The sequence below is a fragment of the Pelodiscus sinensis genome, chromosome 8, assembly GCF_052426305.1.
Source record: "Pelodiscus sinensis isolate ZL-2025 chromosome 8, ASM5242630v1, whole genome shotgun sequence".
Taxonomy (NCBI): Eukaryota; Metazoa; Chordata; order Testudines; family Trionychidae; genus Pelodiscus; species Pelodiscus sinensis.
This window is the reverse complement of record NC_143059.1, coordinates 19,954,259-19,971,165: the sequence shown is the minus strand read 5'-3', so window position 1 is coordinate 19,971,165 and position 16,907 is coordinate 19,954,259. Positions and strand designations below refer to the sequence as shown.

Sequence of the window (16,907 nt, the reverse complement as noted above, 5' to 3'; positions counted from 1 at the left end):
TAGCTAAAGCCTTGTACTCTGGATGTACTAAACAAACTCTTCGGTTTAGGTCCATCTCTCTCTCTCTCTCCCTCCTTGTATAGGTCTTTCCCCTGGAGCCCTCTTTCTACTACCAGCTCCCTAGCTTTATAGAATCTGTGGCTGTTCCTAAAAAGGGGACTGCACCAAATTTGGGCTTTCCTTTCAGCCTAAATGTCCCCCTGATTACATACTTATAGGTTAATTGGCCTATCTGGCCTACATTAACCCCTTTAGGGTGCACGTGGAAAAATGCATACTATCACACATACGTATATACATTAGATCATAACAAACTAGTAGCAGCATTTAATTTAATCTTGAATATAGTATTAATGTAATCCCTTAATTTCTTCTCTAACAACCAATTATGTTCTAGCCAAGTACCCATTGAAGATTTACTTAAAAACAAACTGAGGTATTTTAATTACAAAAAAAAAAAAAAATTCTGTAAAGAAACATTGATGTACTCTGCTAGGGATCCACTGCTGGATTCAAAACTTCTATTTTTTATCATTCTCATTCCAACAAGATGCTGTTTAAGGTCACTTTTCTGGGATACCAGCATTAGCTATCCTACAGCATTTTACCTAGTGTGTGTCAGTCAGTGACCTCACTGATGCTGACTGAACAATGGCATTCTGACTGACCAAAAGAGCAATGTTTTTCAGTTTCACTGGGAAACGTAAAGAATTCAATATAGGTCACATGGTCAAAGGGTGGAATTGATAAGGGGGACTTGGGTCCATCACAGTAACAGGCCAAAGAGGCTATGTCTACACAGCAGCGTTATTTCGGAATAAGCTATTCCAGAAGAGATTTTCCAGAATAGCTGATTTCAAAATAGAGCATCTACACACAAAATGTGTATCGAAATAGTGCTTAGCTATTTCCAAATAGTGTGTCCATACTGATTGGATGCTGAATCACATTTAAGGCCACACAGAACTAGTTCAGTCAGGGCATCAGGTCAGTAGTTGCATCGTGTGGTTGCAGCTTGAGACTATGTGAGGCTCGTAATTAAAGGGACCCCCCTGGACAGACATTTCTCAGGTTTCTCTGCTTACTTGCCTACCTCTCTGAGGGACAGCAAAGCATTTTCTCTTCTTGCTCTGGTTGTCCCAACTCACTGCTGTGGAGACAGAGCTCCCTCTGGGCAGTCTTGCAGCACTTTCTGCAGGCTGCCTCCCATGCTCTACAGGAACCCAGCCCCCAGGCCTTCTGGGAGACCCTCCTTGGGTATGTAGGGAAATGGGTCCAGCAGCTGGAGCCTGCCTACTGTGGCATGGACACCATGCCCCACCACATCTGGCATCGGGACACCAGTGTAGACTGGTGGGACCACATCATTCTAGAGCACTGGGGAAACCAACAATGGCTCCAGAACTTGAGAGTGAAGAAGGGCACCTGGCACTGGGCACATCCAGAGGATGGTAACTTGATACATCAGGAGTGATGTATAACTTGCTTGTACCTGTGTATAAAAATGTGTATAAAAATGTAACCCAAGGGAGTTGTCTCTGTCTAGCTAGAGGGAAGTGGTGATAGTTTGAGTGTTTGTTCATTCCTTCCCGGAGAGTGTCGAATTTTAACATGAATGACAGTTCAGAGGATTCCCTTTCAAGTGCAGATGGAAAAGGTCTTTGTAGCAGAATGCAGGTGGTTAAGTCATTGAGAGAGTGTCCTTTCTGGTTAAAATGGCAAGAAACTGTTTTTTCTTTGTGATCTTGTCTGATATCTGTTTTGTGGGCATTAATCCTTTGGCGAAGTGTCTGAGATGTTTGTCCAATGTACATAGCAGACGGACACTTTCGGCACATGATAGCATAGATTATATTTCTGGATGCGCAGGAATGTGTGTTCTTGATCTTATAACTCACTTGGTTAGGTCCAATAATGGTATCAGCAGAATGAATATGTGGACAAAGCTGGCAACGGGGTTTGTTGCAAGGGTAGGTACCAGGGTTGGTATTAGTGTGGTATGTCCTGTGGTGGTTGGTAAGAATCATCTTGAGGTTAGGTGGTTGTCTATAGGAGACTATGGGTCTGTCTCCCAGAGCCTCTTGGAGTATGGTATCCTGTTCCAATGTAGGCTGTAGTTTATTGATAATGTGTTGGACAGGTTTAAGTTGGGGGTTGTAGGTGATGACAAGTGGTGTTCTATTGTTGGTTTTCTTGGTTCTGTCTTGAAGTAGATGGTTTCTAGGTATTCGTCTGGCTCTTCCAATTTGCTTATTTATTTCTCTGGGTGGGTAGTTGAGGTTTATAAATGCTTGGTAGAGATCCTGAAGCTTCTGGTCTCTGTCAGTGGGATTAGAGCAGATGCGGTTGTATCGAAGGGCTTGGCTATAGACGATGGATCGTGTGGTGTGTTCTGGATGGGAGCTGGAAGCATGTAGGTAACTGTATGAGTCGGTGGGTTTTCTGTAGAGAGTGGTGTCTAATTTTCCATTGTTGATTTGTACTGTGGTGTCCATTCTACACGAGAGATCCACTTCCTGGACACCACAGTACAAATGGTATAAAGAGTTTGACTTGCACTGTTTCAATCTTCACTTTAACAAGAGTTTATCATTTAGATTTTTCTCCCCAATTTAAAAATTACTTTGGTGCTAACATATTACATGTATACCATTTGCATACCATATGTTCTGCGGTTACTCAGCAGAAGGTCATATTGTTATGGATCAAATAAAAAGTCTTAATTCTCATGTTTCTAACCTATTCTTTGACAGGCTCCAAACTTATACCATCTGCTCTTATGATTCAACCTATCCTTTTTACTGCCAGGGGTAAATCAAACTCACATAAATGTAGCTATATGTAAATGTACATTTGTATCTAAGAACAAAGAATGTAGACCATACTTGCAGGATGGGCAACTATCTTGGGAAGCAGTGTCAAATGAAAAAAGATTTTGAGGTCATACTTAAGGTGGATATCTGCAGACATGAAGGGCACTATATCCATATATATGGATGCGGATATCCATGGCTCATTTTTACAGATACAGATGAGGGATGAGGATATAAATTTTGTATCTAGTACTCTTCAAATTTGCAAATATCCGCAGATGCAGATACCAATTTTCTTTCTGCATAAGGTTCTAGTCATGATCACTAATTAGCTGAATATGAGTGTGATGCTGTAGCCAAAAAAGGAATCTCAAGCAGGAGTAAAGACATTGTTTTACCTGTATATTTAGCCTTACTATTTTCTCCCTTAAAATACAGTGTTCAGTTCCATTACCTATAAGTCAAGAATGATGTTGATAAATTAAAGGCAGCTGAGCAAAGAGCCACATGAATGATTACAAGATTACACTGTCTAGTCCCTAGCCTCCCACCCCACACGTGCCCTTTAGGGAGAGTGGGGGGCTCAAGCTCCCCCTGCCCCAATTTGTATGGGAACACTGCTGGCTGTTCCCCTTTGAATGAGGGGAAAGGGCATCATTTGCTGCATTCCTCACTCTGGCTTGGGAGCGTAGGGGGCAGATGAACGTGGACCTGACCCAGCCATGGAACCATACGCTCTCCCCCAGCTGTGCCTTGTGGACCTGCAGCAGCAGCCACTCATCTAGCCTGGGGCAGCCTGCATATTGAACCCCTTATCCCCAGCCCCACTGCAGTGCAATGATTTAAATGAAGAAAAATAAAAATTGAGTTAAGGACCTGAGCAAGGTAAATCTTCTAGTTAGTTTATGTCTCAAAACTGGGAACAAATATTTAATAATGAGCTCTGACTTAACAGATAAAGATGTAACAAACACAATCCAATATCTGGAAGTTGAGCTAGACTAATTAGACTGGAAGATGGTGAAAATAATTAACAATTGAAACAATTTACCAAGCATAATAGGACTTGCTATTCAAGTCAGGACTCCATCAGTGACTATTTTTAAATCAAGCACTGGATGTTCTTAAAAATAATTCCTAGAGAATATAAATTTTATGGCATATTAAATAGCAGGTCAGATTAGATGATGACAACAGTCTCTTCTGGTGTTGGAATCTCTGGGTCTGTCCTTGATTTCAACAGTGGCAGATCACAGCCTGTGAACTGCAAAAATCTTATAGAAGGCAGCTATATTGGGAGGTGGGTTAATGCCTTCATGTTTCCCAATTAGTCTCACCTGAACACAGCGTGGCACTCAGGGCAGAAAATGGAGGCCTAATTAGGAGTCAGCCTGCAACAGGAGTTAATTAAGCACCTGTTGCTAGTTAAAGCCTCCAGGCCCCTATACAAGTTTTCCTCCTAAGCAGCAGGGGGAGAGTTTTGAGAGGCACAGAGGAGAGTTGGAGAGCAGAGAAGAGCTGAACCCCAAGATAAAAGGCAGAAGATAATAGAGGAAAGCAGTGGGTGAAGTGGCCCAGGGGAGAGGTATTAATGTGGGGCAAGAAGCCCTGCCAGCCACCCCTCCTGTAGGGCCCATGGGCTGGAGTCCAGTGGAATGGCCAGGCTGGGACTTCCACCCCTCCCTTTTTCTCTTGGAGGATTACCCTGCCGGGGAGACGGGAAAAGATGAAAGGCTAGGAAAAGGGGGTCTTGTCTTCCCTCCCTCCCCATACTCAGGGCTTGCCTGTGATGAGAATTACTCAGTAAGCAGAGACCCTTGCCTCTGGGGAAGTCCCAAGGCAATGAAGGGGTCACCATAAGTCTCTGAGGCACACAAAAAACTGTCAAGAAGCGCAGAACCCATGGGGAGCTAACAAGGGACTTTGTCATACACCTTATTTCTTCCCCCTCCTTCATCTCAATGCTTCTGACGCATTTTCCACTGCCTTCTATCATGCTTTGTTTCAACATGTATACAACTTTCCTTTCTAATTACGGTCCTTTTTCCTTTCTCCGTTTTAGTTCTAAAATCTTAGAACATGCTATTTCTTCTTATACCTTACCTTCTCTTCCAATTCTCTTCCTGATCTACACTCAAATTGGATTCCATCCTCTACTAACATTAAGCACAGTGAAATCAGTCAGACTCCAAAGGTATGTCTTATTTTGAAATAAGGCAAGCATCCATACTACCACACCTGTTATTTTGAAATAACTCCTGCTTGTGAAGAGGAATAGCTTGTTTCAAAATAGTTATTTTGTGAGTTAATATTTTTAAATAAGTTATTTTGAAATAACTCCCTAGTGTAGACATAGCCCAAGATACGTCTAAGGTACACTTCTCTGCCCTCATCTTCTTTATCTCTCTACTGCCTTAGATACTGGTCACTCTTTTCCTGACTTCCATGACCCTCTGCTTGTTGCACCAGATGCAATATTTGTGCCACATTCATTTATCTTTTCTACATTTGTTGGTGTCTATTAAGCTTCCAGACTCCCTCTTCTTTACTCATGCCTAACCTTCATTTTCAACTACCACCTCTGGGTCAATGAACCTTCAAGTGTCTTTCTGCCTAATCTCATCTCTATATGTGTCTCAGCCATTGTCTTGGATATTCAGCTGCTTTGGACATGACCTGACCTCTTCAAACAAGAGCATTCATTTTTCTATCTATTCGCCCTTTTTTGCTTCCCATGTCTTTGTTCATTATTGACTGTCAACCTTCCTATCTCCTAGACTTGCCATGTTGGTATAACTGATAATACCTCTCCTGCTAAAAGCTCCTATCTGACCTGATTGCCTCACTTATAAGTTCTTAAATCTGTGCAAAATTACAAGTGATATTGCCAAAGTCATCATGGTTAATCAAGATGATTTAAGTACAAATCAGCATTTAAATATATGTATGCATAACAGGTACATACTCACAAACTTCTGCTTCTTTTATTATGGTTATCATCTGACAGGAGATATAAATTACTAATTTTTTGTATGGGCCTGCAACCAAGTAGTAATCTAATAGTTATTCTGCATTTCAAACTTAATGAAGCTAAGAGTAGAAGTGCTTGGCTCCTTGTAGGAGGAACTTTGTAATGTGGTTTTGGATAACTGCTACTGAATTCCACATAAAATTGTACTCTTTAAATTACATTTTATTAAAAGGGCAATCTCCTGATGACATCCAAACTTTCCATTAGCCTTTAATAAAGAAATACATTAAGCTAACTGAAGCTCTCTCCTAAAATAGTGAACTTAAAATTTTTTTAGAAGTGAAGATCCTGAGTTAGAGTTTAACAAAGTAAAAATCTCCAGAGGAAATTTGTTCCCCTCTAAAGTTCATCTAAATTTATTTTTCCTGTCTAGTTTTTAAACAGAGTATCTTTGAAAATGAATATTAATGCATTTGCAAAATCATAGTTTATTAACACTGTCATTTATTTAGCTAGGTTTGTACATACATGAAAGAAGCCTCTTGAGAGTTTTAAGCAGCTCATCTTTTTTGTATACTAAAGCGCTGACCAAATTTTAGCACTGCCTGTGAATTGATAGTTAACTAGTGGTTGATAATCGTATTCCAGAAACATGAGGATAAGGTGAAAAGCAAGCAGGCAAGTGACTTCTTACAAATGTTACCATGGCCAAAAAGGTGCATTCCTTAATGTGCATTTGTCAAAGGAACTGAAGGGAAAGATTTTACTTTTTACTACCATCTTGGACTTCACCATTAAGTAGAAATTGTTTGAATTCACAAAACACCCAGAAAACTACTTATTTTTCAATTTTCTTTCAATAAAAGATAGGATAGTTGTGTCTATTTTTAGACAGGGCTTCTAATCAGTACACTTTTACAGTACAAGAAAGGCATAAGTCTCTAAGTATAACTTAATGAGAACAAATTCTTAAATAATGCTATCATTCATTAGACAATAAAAGAGAAAGATTAGCATATTAAACACACACACCTCTTTCATTTTTGCTGGACTGATAATACACTAACCTGGTGTAGTAATCTTTTCAGTTTTAGTAACTGAGTTTTTACTGCTGTGCAATCTTGAACCATATGCCGAAGGGTCATTTCATCAAGCATCACTGTGTTTTCTGGCAAGCCCACCAATTGCCTAGGAGTCTGGCACATATTTGGTATTCCATAGTCTTCAAAGTGATCAACAGGAGGTTCTAAGTGGCAGGAGTCCCTGAAATAAATATCTTAGATGAAATGAAAAGTAGTCACTCTAGAGCTCAGATCTGTGAGCTGTTTTTTAAGAAGGGAGCATTTTAGAGAGAGAGAGAGAGAGAGAGAGAGAGTGTGTTCATTAATGCTGTCAGCAATTTTTAAAATTTCAGAAAATAGCTACAGCTATTTAGATTGCCAACTGGAGAAAAATGTTCATAAAGCCAATATTATCTTTACATAAAATTCTATGCATTATTACACATCTTCAAGAAGCATCTCAGAAACTAATTCAGTTCCCAGTAATCCACAATCAGTTCACACCTATACTATCAGACTAGCAACATATATAAAAGATGGCTTGAAAAACAATGCCACACTATTTACTTCTCAAAATAGAAACACAATTTCCTATTTCACATAACAGCTACTGGAACAATGAAACCAGCAAAGCATTTAGCTGCGAAATTATATGGTATAATTGATTGCACATTTATAATATTGCTTAACATTCACAGAAACTAGTGCCAACCACTGATAAAATATCTGCATCTAAATTACAATCTCCATTAAAGATTTGAGTTTAAAGGAGGAAATATTAGAGCCATACCAGTAAAAGTGTCATCATCTTCACAAACTAATTGACACACCACTTCTCAGAAAAATACTAACCTACTTCGTCATGTGTTAACTTCTAACAACTCCCTGAGAAGAAGTGCAACAGGGCCCTTACCTGCTCAGATCATTTTTGCTATGTGGAAAGTGGTCTAAATGACCCAAGTGACAGCAGTCTTGTGCACTCCAACATTGTGGTGTTCTCTTCCAGAATCCATCCTGTTGTTGCCGCAGATTTCTGTCTTGTCTACCATAACGATTCATGTTTTCGTAATCCACTAAACAGATGTTTTAAAAAGTTATGTATGTAACATATGCTAAAGGAATTTGCTACATACAAAATACAAGTAAACATTAATTAAGTATTATTAATAGGTACACGAGTACGATTGGAAACATCAATCCTTCTTCAAACTGATCATAAAAGCAAGCTAAGCTGAACACACGAGACTATCTAGAATGATCTCACTTTTAATCTCCACAATCCTTACTGCAACAACTTCAGAAGTTATATTGTTTAATAAAAATAAAATTTGATCTGAACTTGCAACAGAATCTACAAAACATAAGTCTTATGATTTAAAATATTTCTAGAAGGCCAATTTAAAAAAATCTAATCTTTTTACTATCAGTAAAGATTTAGAAACAATCTAAAAACATTGTCATCTTGTGTTTTGAGTAAAAAGACCAATATTAAGCTGAAATGACCTTTTTTCTTTTTTTAAAAATATCCCAAACTGGCTGTAGCCTTTTTTTAGCTTCAGAAAGAATCCCTATGATTTAAAAAAATATTTTAAAAACACGAAACATCTTCATATTTAAACTGCTTTTGTCCACAGTTTGAGAAGACTGTATTTGGCAACAGCTTGTAAAACCACTAAAAACAAAGCCGAAACTCAGCTATAATGGAAGAAGTCAGATGCAGAAAATAAGTTCAAGTTATGAGCTACTGATCTGCTGCTAGACTTCCCTGTCACTTACCCAAAGAGTTTTTCCTCACATTGTCTGCCTGTGTCTAGAAGAAAAACTTCACACAAAAGAACATTGTGTTACTCTCCTGCCTACTCAGAAATAGTTGTACGTAATACATTAATAAACAGGCCTTCCTTCCTGCTTCATTCCTAGCCTGCATTTTGTTGGGAAGCAAGCCAAGTTTTACCCTGTCATTTAAAACTACCATCCTCACTCACTCTGTATATATTTGTAAGATAACTGTTTCTATATATAGCATCTAAATACAATCCCAGAACCCAGAATAGAACAAGCAAAGTTTCAGTGTGCCTATGAAGTATTATGAGGGCACTGGTATTAAGTAAATCATACATAATCATAAACTAACTGTAGGATGCAAAGTGCATTTACGGCTTAAAGTAATCCTAAATTAAGATACTGTTGGTGATAATTATCATATCTATGCTTAATTTTATCAGTTACATTTATCATCAACATAATTAAGATGGAAATTTTTTTAAAAAATGAAGTTACATAAAACAAAATATAGTACAAATTACTTTAAAAAGCTGTCTGCTATAGCTTATTATATAGGAATACATTATAAAGTATAAACAAACATATTTATAAGCAGTCTCATTGTTATTCAGCATTACAAACAAAATTGAAACTATCTAGTGTTGCCAACTTCTTAATTGTGCAAAACCAAACACGCATGCGCTGCTCCTATATTTGTCCCCACCGTTCCCCTTCTGAGGGGCTACCCCACCCCCATTCATTCCATCCATCCTCCCCCTCTGTCACTTGCTCTCCCTTACCCTCACTGCACTGAGATGCGGGGTTGGGATGCAGGAGGGAGTAAGGCCTCAGGCTCAGGGTAGGGTTATTGACTCTGGGAGGGAGTTTGGGATGGAGCAGGGGGCTCAGGACTAGGACAGGGAGTTGGGGACCAAAAAGGGGTGCAGTTTCAGGAAGGAGTTTAGATGCAAAAGGCAGTTACAACCTGGGGCACAGAGTTGAGGTGCAGTTGGGGCTCTGAGGTGCAGGCTTCAGTCAGATAGCCACCTGAGGAAAGCACTCTCAGAAGCAGCTGGCATGTCTAGTTCCTAGGCACAGGGGTGACCACAGGAGCTCTGCACACTGCCTGCCCCCCACGGGCACAGCCCCCCACAGCTCCCACTGTTCACAGTTCCTGGCAATGGGAAATGCAGAGCCAGTTCTTGAGGCAGGAGCAGCACATACAGCTTCAGTGACAGACCCTATGCTTAGAAGCTGGATATGCTGGCTGATTCTGGGAGCCACACAGAGCTGGGTAGAGAACTTGCCTTAGCCCCACTGTTCTTCCGACCAGACTATCAGTGGCCCCGTCATCAGTACTGACCAAAGACAGGAGGGTCTCTTTGACTGGGGAGTCTGGTCAAAAACCAGATGTTTGGCAAACCTAACTGCACAAAGTAGTTTGGGTTTGGGGGAGAAAAGAGGGAAGAAATAAAGAATATGAACCTTATCAAAACAGGAATTTTACTTGTTCAGCTGTTCACATCTGCACAAGCGGTTTCCAATTTTTCTTCTTCAATAGCATTCTGCTTTTGGAATGTATTTGATATTAAATTATTTTTGTATTTGTTTTAAGAACTTTATAAACAACATATTTTTAGTACCAAGTGACACATTAAGAAATTCCCAGCTGTTTTCCAATGAAGTTCCCAGCCACCATTAGCAGAAGAGCTCTTCTATAGTGGAACAGTTTTGTGTGTGTGGCTTTTTTTTTGGTCTTGAGTGATTTTAATACAGATGCCACAATAAAAAATGGTTAACTCTTTGTAACTATTGTTCTTAGAGATTGTAGGATAAAAATTTCTGAGGCAGGCTATGATATTCTGTTAAGAACCCCTATTCTAAATTTGGAGTCTGGGACTGGCACACAAACACAGTACAATGGTTCCCCCCTCCTTTTCTCCCCCACACCTAGCCCAGGATGGGAGACCGGACAAGACACATTCAGTGGTGCTAGGAACAAATGTGCCATTATCAAGTACTCCCAGGCTGTCTCTAGACTGCATCCCTTTTCCATAAAAGGGATGCAAATTAGACACATCGCAATTGCAATTGAAGCGGGGATTTAAATCCCCCCCGCTTCATTTGCATAAACATGGCTGCCGCTTTTTTCCGGCTCGGAACTTTGCCGGAAAAAAGCGCCAGTCTAGATGGGGATCTTTCGGAAAATAAAGCCTTTTCTGAAAGATCCCCATCTAGACTGGCACTTTTTTCCGGCAAAGCTCCGAGCGGGAAAAAAGCGGCAGCCATGTTTATGCAAATGAAGCAGGGGGGGTTTAAATCCCTGCTTCATTTGCAATTGCGATATGTCTAATTTGCATCCCTTTTACGGAAAAGGGATGCAGTCTAGACACAGCCCCAGTGTCTCTGCTTTAATCTCCAGATGGACCACATCCATGCAGAGATACCTTCCTGAAGCTGACAGACAGATCACCACTTAACACATAGTTGATAACTGATGTCTGCTTTGTTTAAATACTTGTTTTACTGGAAACACTATGTAACTTTATATTATTGTTCTTATTTTGCCTCACAATTAGCACCTATCTGGGTTCCAGGATCTTACCTACTCCCCCCATCACTTTGATCTGCCCATTAAGCATCCTATATAATTAATTGTAATCTATGGTCTGGCAGTGTTCACTGAGCCCTAACAAGCGACCTGACACTCCGCCAGAGCTGTGTGTAATAAACTCTCCTGCTTGGTCACATGAAAGTCAGTGGATGTTATATACCTTGACTTTAGCAAGGCTTTTGATACGATCTCCCACAATATTCTTGCCAGCAAGTTAAGGGAATGTGGATTGGATAAATGGACGGTAAGATGGATAGAAAGATGGCTAGAAGGCCGGGCCCAGCGGGTCGTGATCAACGGCTCGATGTCAGGATGGCGGTCGGTTTCTAGCGGAGTACCCCAAGATTCGGTTTAGGACCGGTTTTGTTCAATATCTTTATTAATGACCTGGATGAGGGGATGGATTGCACCCTCAGCAAGTTTGCGGATGACACTAAGCTGGGGGGAGAGGTAGATACGCTTAAGGGCAGAGATAGGGTCCATAGTGACTTAGACAAATTGGAGGATTGGGCCACAAGAAATCTGATGAGGTTCAACAAGGACAAGTGCAGAGTCCTGCACGTGGGACGGAAGAATCCCAAGCATAGTTACAAGCTGGGGACCAACCAGTTCAGTAGTAGTTCTGCAGAAAAGGACCTGGGGGTTACAGTGGATGAGAAGCTGGATATGAGTCAACAGTGTGCCCTTGTAGCCAAGAAGGCTAATGGTATATTAGGCTGCATTAAGAGGAGCATTGCCAGCAGATCCAGAGATGTCATTATTCCCCTTTATTCAGCTTTGGTGAGGCCACATCTGGAGTATTGTGTCCAGTTCTGGGCCCCCCACTACAAAAAGGATGTGGACGCATTGGAGAGGGTCCAGCGGAGGGCAACCAAAATAATTAGGGGGCTGGAGCATATGACTTATGAGGAGAGGCTGAGGGACTTGGGTCTGTTTAGTCTGCAGAAGCGAAGAGTGAGGGGGGATTTGATAGCAGCCTTCAACTTCCCGAAGGGAAGTTCCAAAGAGGATGGAGAGGCTATTCTCAGTAGTGACAGATGGCAGAACAAGGAGCAATGGTCTCAAGTTGTGGTGGGAGAGGTCCAGGTTGGATATTAGGAAAAACTATTTCACTAGGAGGGTGGTGAAGCACTGGAATGGGTTACTACTAGGGAAGTAGTGGAGTCTCCATCCCCAGAGGTGTTTAAGTCTCGGCTTGACAAAGCCCTGGCTGGGTTGATTTAGTTGGAATTGGTCCTGCCTAGAGCAGGGGGCTGGACTTGATGACCTTCTGAGGTCTCTTCCAGTTCTATGATTCTATGTGGTGTCCAGGTTCTGTTCCTTCAGAGATACATTGTATAAATACAATACATGGTAGGTGTGCATTCCCTTTGTTCGCTAGTGCCAGCTGGTTTTCTTTAGTGATACCTGTATGGATGGCCCCTCCAGTCTCTAGGCTTCTCGTGCTGCAGAATGAAAGTATAAAGGGCACAGTCATCTCTCTCATCTCTTAATTCCTTCACACTAGAATCCACTAGTAAATTCCAATGCACTGGAGAAGGAGAGTGGGCCACATATTAGATATATGCTCCCTACCTTAAAGGACAAAAGTTATAGAAAGATATGGAAGTGGTTTTTTTTCAAGTGCTTGTGTATGTCCATTGTAGGTGACTCCGAAGCTTTTACTGTAATCTGTGAGGGGCTACAGATGACCTTTCTACATTTGAACCCTCTTTTGATTGTGCAGAGAGTACATGATGTCTGAAGAAAATGTGGATTGAGGACCACATTGTTGCTCTAAAGATGTCCATAACTGGGACATGCATCAGAAATGCTGCTCAGGTTGACTGAGCTCTGGCTGAATGCGCTATGACTTGGTCAGAAAACACTGCCCCTTTGGCAGTGTAATAAAGGCTTGATACAGCCTGGGATCCATTTTGAGAGGCTGGATGATCCTTTAACTGTTTTGCATATGAGAGATGCAGGTTGGATGATATTCAAAAGGGCTTTGTCCTAGCCCCCATATGAATGTTGTTTCTCAAGGAAGTTGATGTGTGGTCTCAGCTGCACCTCATCCTGTACATGACAATGGAACAGTACCTCTACAGGGAAGGAAGGGCTTCAGAACTTGTCAGTGAATAGGAGAGAGTACAGCATGCCCAAACTATGCGTCAGCTGTGGCACATTTTTCTATGGCATCATATTTGGTGAAGGTATGCGCTAAAGCCTTGTAGCTGCCCTGCAGATGTCTAACGGTACGTCTAGACTACATGCCTCTGACGACAGAGGCATGTAGATTAGGCTACCGGACATAGTAAAATGAAGCGGCGATTTAAATAATCGCCGCTTCATTTAAATTTACATGGCTGCCGCGCTGAGCCGACAAACAGCTAATCAGCTGTTTGTCGGCTCAGCACGGCAGCCATGTAAATTTAAATGAAGCGGCGATTATTTAAATCGCCGCTTCATTTTACTATGTCCGGTAGCCTAATCTACATGCCTCTGTCGCCAGAGGCATGTAGTCTAGACGTACCCTAAGAGTGGAACATTGTGCAGAAATGCCATAGAGGTGGCTACTGCTTCAGTAGAATGCAGGCATATACTGGGAGGAGTCTCAGTGTTGTTCTAACTGTAGCAAAGACGGCTACAAAGTGAAATCCATTTAGAAAGCTTTTGATTGGAGATGGCCTTTCCTTTGGAGGGCTCAGTGATGGACAGGAACAGGAGAAGTGATTTTCTAAATAGCTTTGTCCTTTTGAGGTAAAAGGTGAACATCCAGGGAATGAAGAAAATCAGTGTCAGCATCAGCATGAGGTTTTGGGTAGAAAATTGGTAGCAGATAGGTTGATGAAGGTGAAAGGATGATAAGATTTTAGGGAGAAATCTTGGAGGTGGTCCGAAAGGGACTTTATCCTTTAAGAAGATTGTATATTTGGAGGGAGCGGGAGAAATCAGCCATTAGTGCTATTTCACTGACCCCCTAGCTGTAGTAATTGCAATAAGGAAGGCAAACCTCATTAGAGGTGCAGTAAAGAACAGGTTCCTAGGGGCTCAAAGGGCCTTCCTACGAGCCTTCAGAGGACTGTATTAAGATCCCATAATGTACAGGTTGTTTTATTGGGGGGGGGGGGGGAGGAAGGAGGGGATGTAATTGAGCCCTTTTAAGAAGCATTTAATGATAGGATGTGCAAAGAGAATTTAACCATCCACTTTGTTGTGTTTAATGGAGACTGCGTTGAGGAGCACCATGAGGGAGCTATTGGCAAGGCCATGCTTTTTTAGTTTAGTTTGGTGATAGGCAAACTCAACAAACTGTGGCGAGAGCTACTTGCCAGCCGCACACCGTGCATGCGCCAGACCGGCACTGCGCACGTGCGCAGTGCCGGTGAATGGGGCGCATGGAGCGACCGGCTGAAATCTACTCACCATGGGCGAGTAGAAACAGCAGTTTGTCGAGCCCTGGTGATAGGCAATGTCTGACTGACATTTGGGGGCTGTTAATGGTTGTTATGAGCATAGTCAAGGCAACAAAGCAATGGTGTGATAGTTTGATTTGGGCTTGCAGGCAGTCTTAGATAGGCCCCAATGAAGTTTAGTTGTAGGGATAAGGTATGATTTTTGGTCATTTATCTGGAAACCAAATGTGGCGAGGGCCTTCACAGTGAGGTTAAGTGTCTCATAATGCCTTTTGAAGGGATGTGGCAGTTATGAGGCAACAGTTTTCGTAATATCATAACCACTGATTTGTGAAGGTGAGCCACAACTATGGCCAGAACTTTTGAAAACACTATTAGGGTCTTGGGTTAAACCAAAAGGTAGTACTCGGTATTGATAATGGTGGTTTCTCAGGGTGAAACATAAGAATCTCCTGTGTTCAGGGTGAATTGTGATGTGTAAGTTTGCATCCTCTAGGTTGAGGGATGACAGTCAAATTCCTTTCTATGGTGCTAGAATGATAGTTGCCAATACTATCATTCTGAAGTGTTTTCTTTATAAACTTGTTCAGTTGGAGCAAGTCCAGGATAGGCCTCCATCCCCCATTCTTTTTTAGAGTAAGAAAATAGCAGGAATAAAAGCCCATACCCGTGTGCTGAGAAAGATCCTTCTCTACTGCTCATAGTTGAAGTAGTGATCTATCTCCTGTTATAGCAGGGACTTATGGGAATGGTCTTGGGATGGTTGGGTGGGTAAGTGGGGTAAAGATGAAGGAGAGAGAGTAGCCTTAGAGGATAATTTCCAGCACCCATTTGTTTGATGTTCCTCTATACAGGATAATAAGGAAGACGACAGTCCGTAAAAGTGTTGTGGGTTCGTTGGTATTCTGCTAAAAGTAGAGGTGTCAAACCCTCGAACAACAGCTCAAACTAGTTGGTGTAATGCGGAAGGTTGGGATGCTATAGTCTGGTGCTGCATCTGACGTTAATGCCGTTGTTTCTGTCTGCGGCATTGGTTGCATACACGCTGCTGTTGAGAATAAGATGCCTACCGGAAATGTTGGATAGAAGTGGCCTTGAGGCCCTTCATGTCTACGGTTTTTAGAGTTGCATGGAAATCCCTGAGGTTGTGGAGAAAGGCATCAGTACTCTTCACAACAAGTTTCTGCCCCTCAAATGGGAGCTCCAATTTTATTTTGTACCTTGCTAGGAAATCCCAAGATGTGGAGCTAAGAAATTGGTTCTTCTGGCCACTGGTGGCTAGGCCGCAGCAGCTTTTGGGCTTGCTTTCTGCCCCTTCACATTTAAAAAAAAAAAATGGACTAAAAAGGAAATCGTAGGAGCAGTGAGTAAAGTTAAAAAGGCTGAAAATGTTAAACTAAGGAGAAAAAGGACTGACTGATGCAGTTAAAATTCTGAAGTAGCTCTCTGAGGAGAGCAGCTTGAAGTTCTGTCTGCAGCCAAAGGTGGCAACAAAAGAAACTGAGGAGGGGTTCTCTACCAAGCATTTATAAACCTCAACTACCCACCCAGAGAAATAAATAAGCAAATTGGAAGAGCCAGACGAATACCTAGAAACCATCTACTTCAAGACAGAACCAAGAAAACCAACAATAGAACACCACTTGTCATCACCTACAACCCCCAACTTAAACCTGTCCAACACATTATCAATAAACTACAGCCTACATTGGAACAGGATACCATACTCCAAGAGGCTCTGGGAGACAGACCCATAGTCTCCTATAGACAACCACCTAACCTCAAGATGATTCTTACCAACCACCACAGGACATACCACACTAATACCAACCCTGGTACCTACCCTTGCAACAAACCCCGTTGCCAGCTTTGTCCACATATTCATTCTGCTGATACCATTATTGGACCTAACCAAGTGAGTTATAAGATCAAGAACACACATTCCTGCGCATCCAGAAATATAATCTATGCTATCATGTGCCGAAAGTGTCCGTCTGCTATGTACATTGGACAAACATCTCAGACACTTCGCCAAAGGATTAATGCCCACAAAACAGATATCAGACAAGATCACAAAGAAAAAACAGTTTCTTGCCATTTTAACCAGAAAGGACACTCTCTCAATGACTTAACCACCTGCATTCTGCTACAAAGACCTTTTCCATCTGCACTTGAAAGGGAATCCTCTGAACTGTCATTCATGTTAAAATTCGACACTTTCCAAAAAGGACTGAACAAACATTTGAACTATCTCACCCATTACCAAGATAGTTTCCCCAATTATCACCT

The 16,907-nt window shown here is 41.6% G+C and overlaps 1 protein-coding gene across 12 annotated transcripts in view; it reads right to left on the bottom strand.

Moving 5' to 3' along the window:
• Positions 1–16,907, bottom strand: part of CCSER2 (coiled-coil serine rich protein 2) — a 223,055-nt gene that overhangs the window by 114,820 nt on the left and 91,328 nt on the right. For 11 of the 12 annotated variants that reach the window (XM_075934845.2, XM_075934839.2, XM_014576098.4 and 8 more), the window contains 2 exons: positions 7,759–7,918; positions 6,852–7,047 (listed from right to left, as the gene is read on the bottom strand). In XM_075934845.2, the coding sequence (XP_075790960.2) occupies positions 6,852–7,047; positions 7,759–7,918 (356 nt within the window). Of the gene's footprint in view, positions 1–1,093; positions 2,404–6,851; positions 7,048–7,758; positions 7,919–16,907 lie in introns of those variants that run through there. The other variant, XM_089780069.1, reaches the window with a different exon arrangement.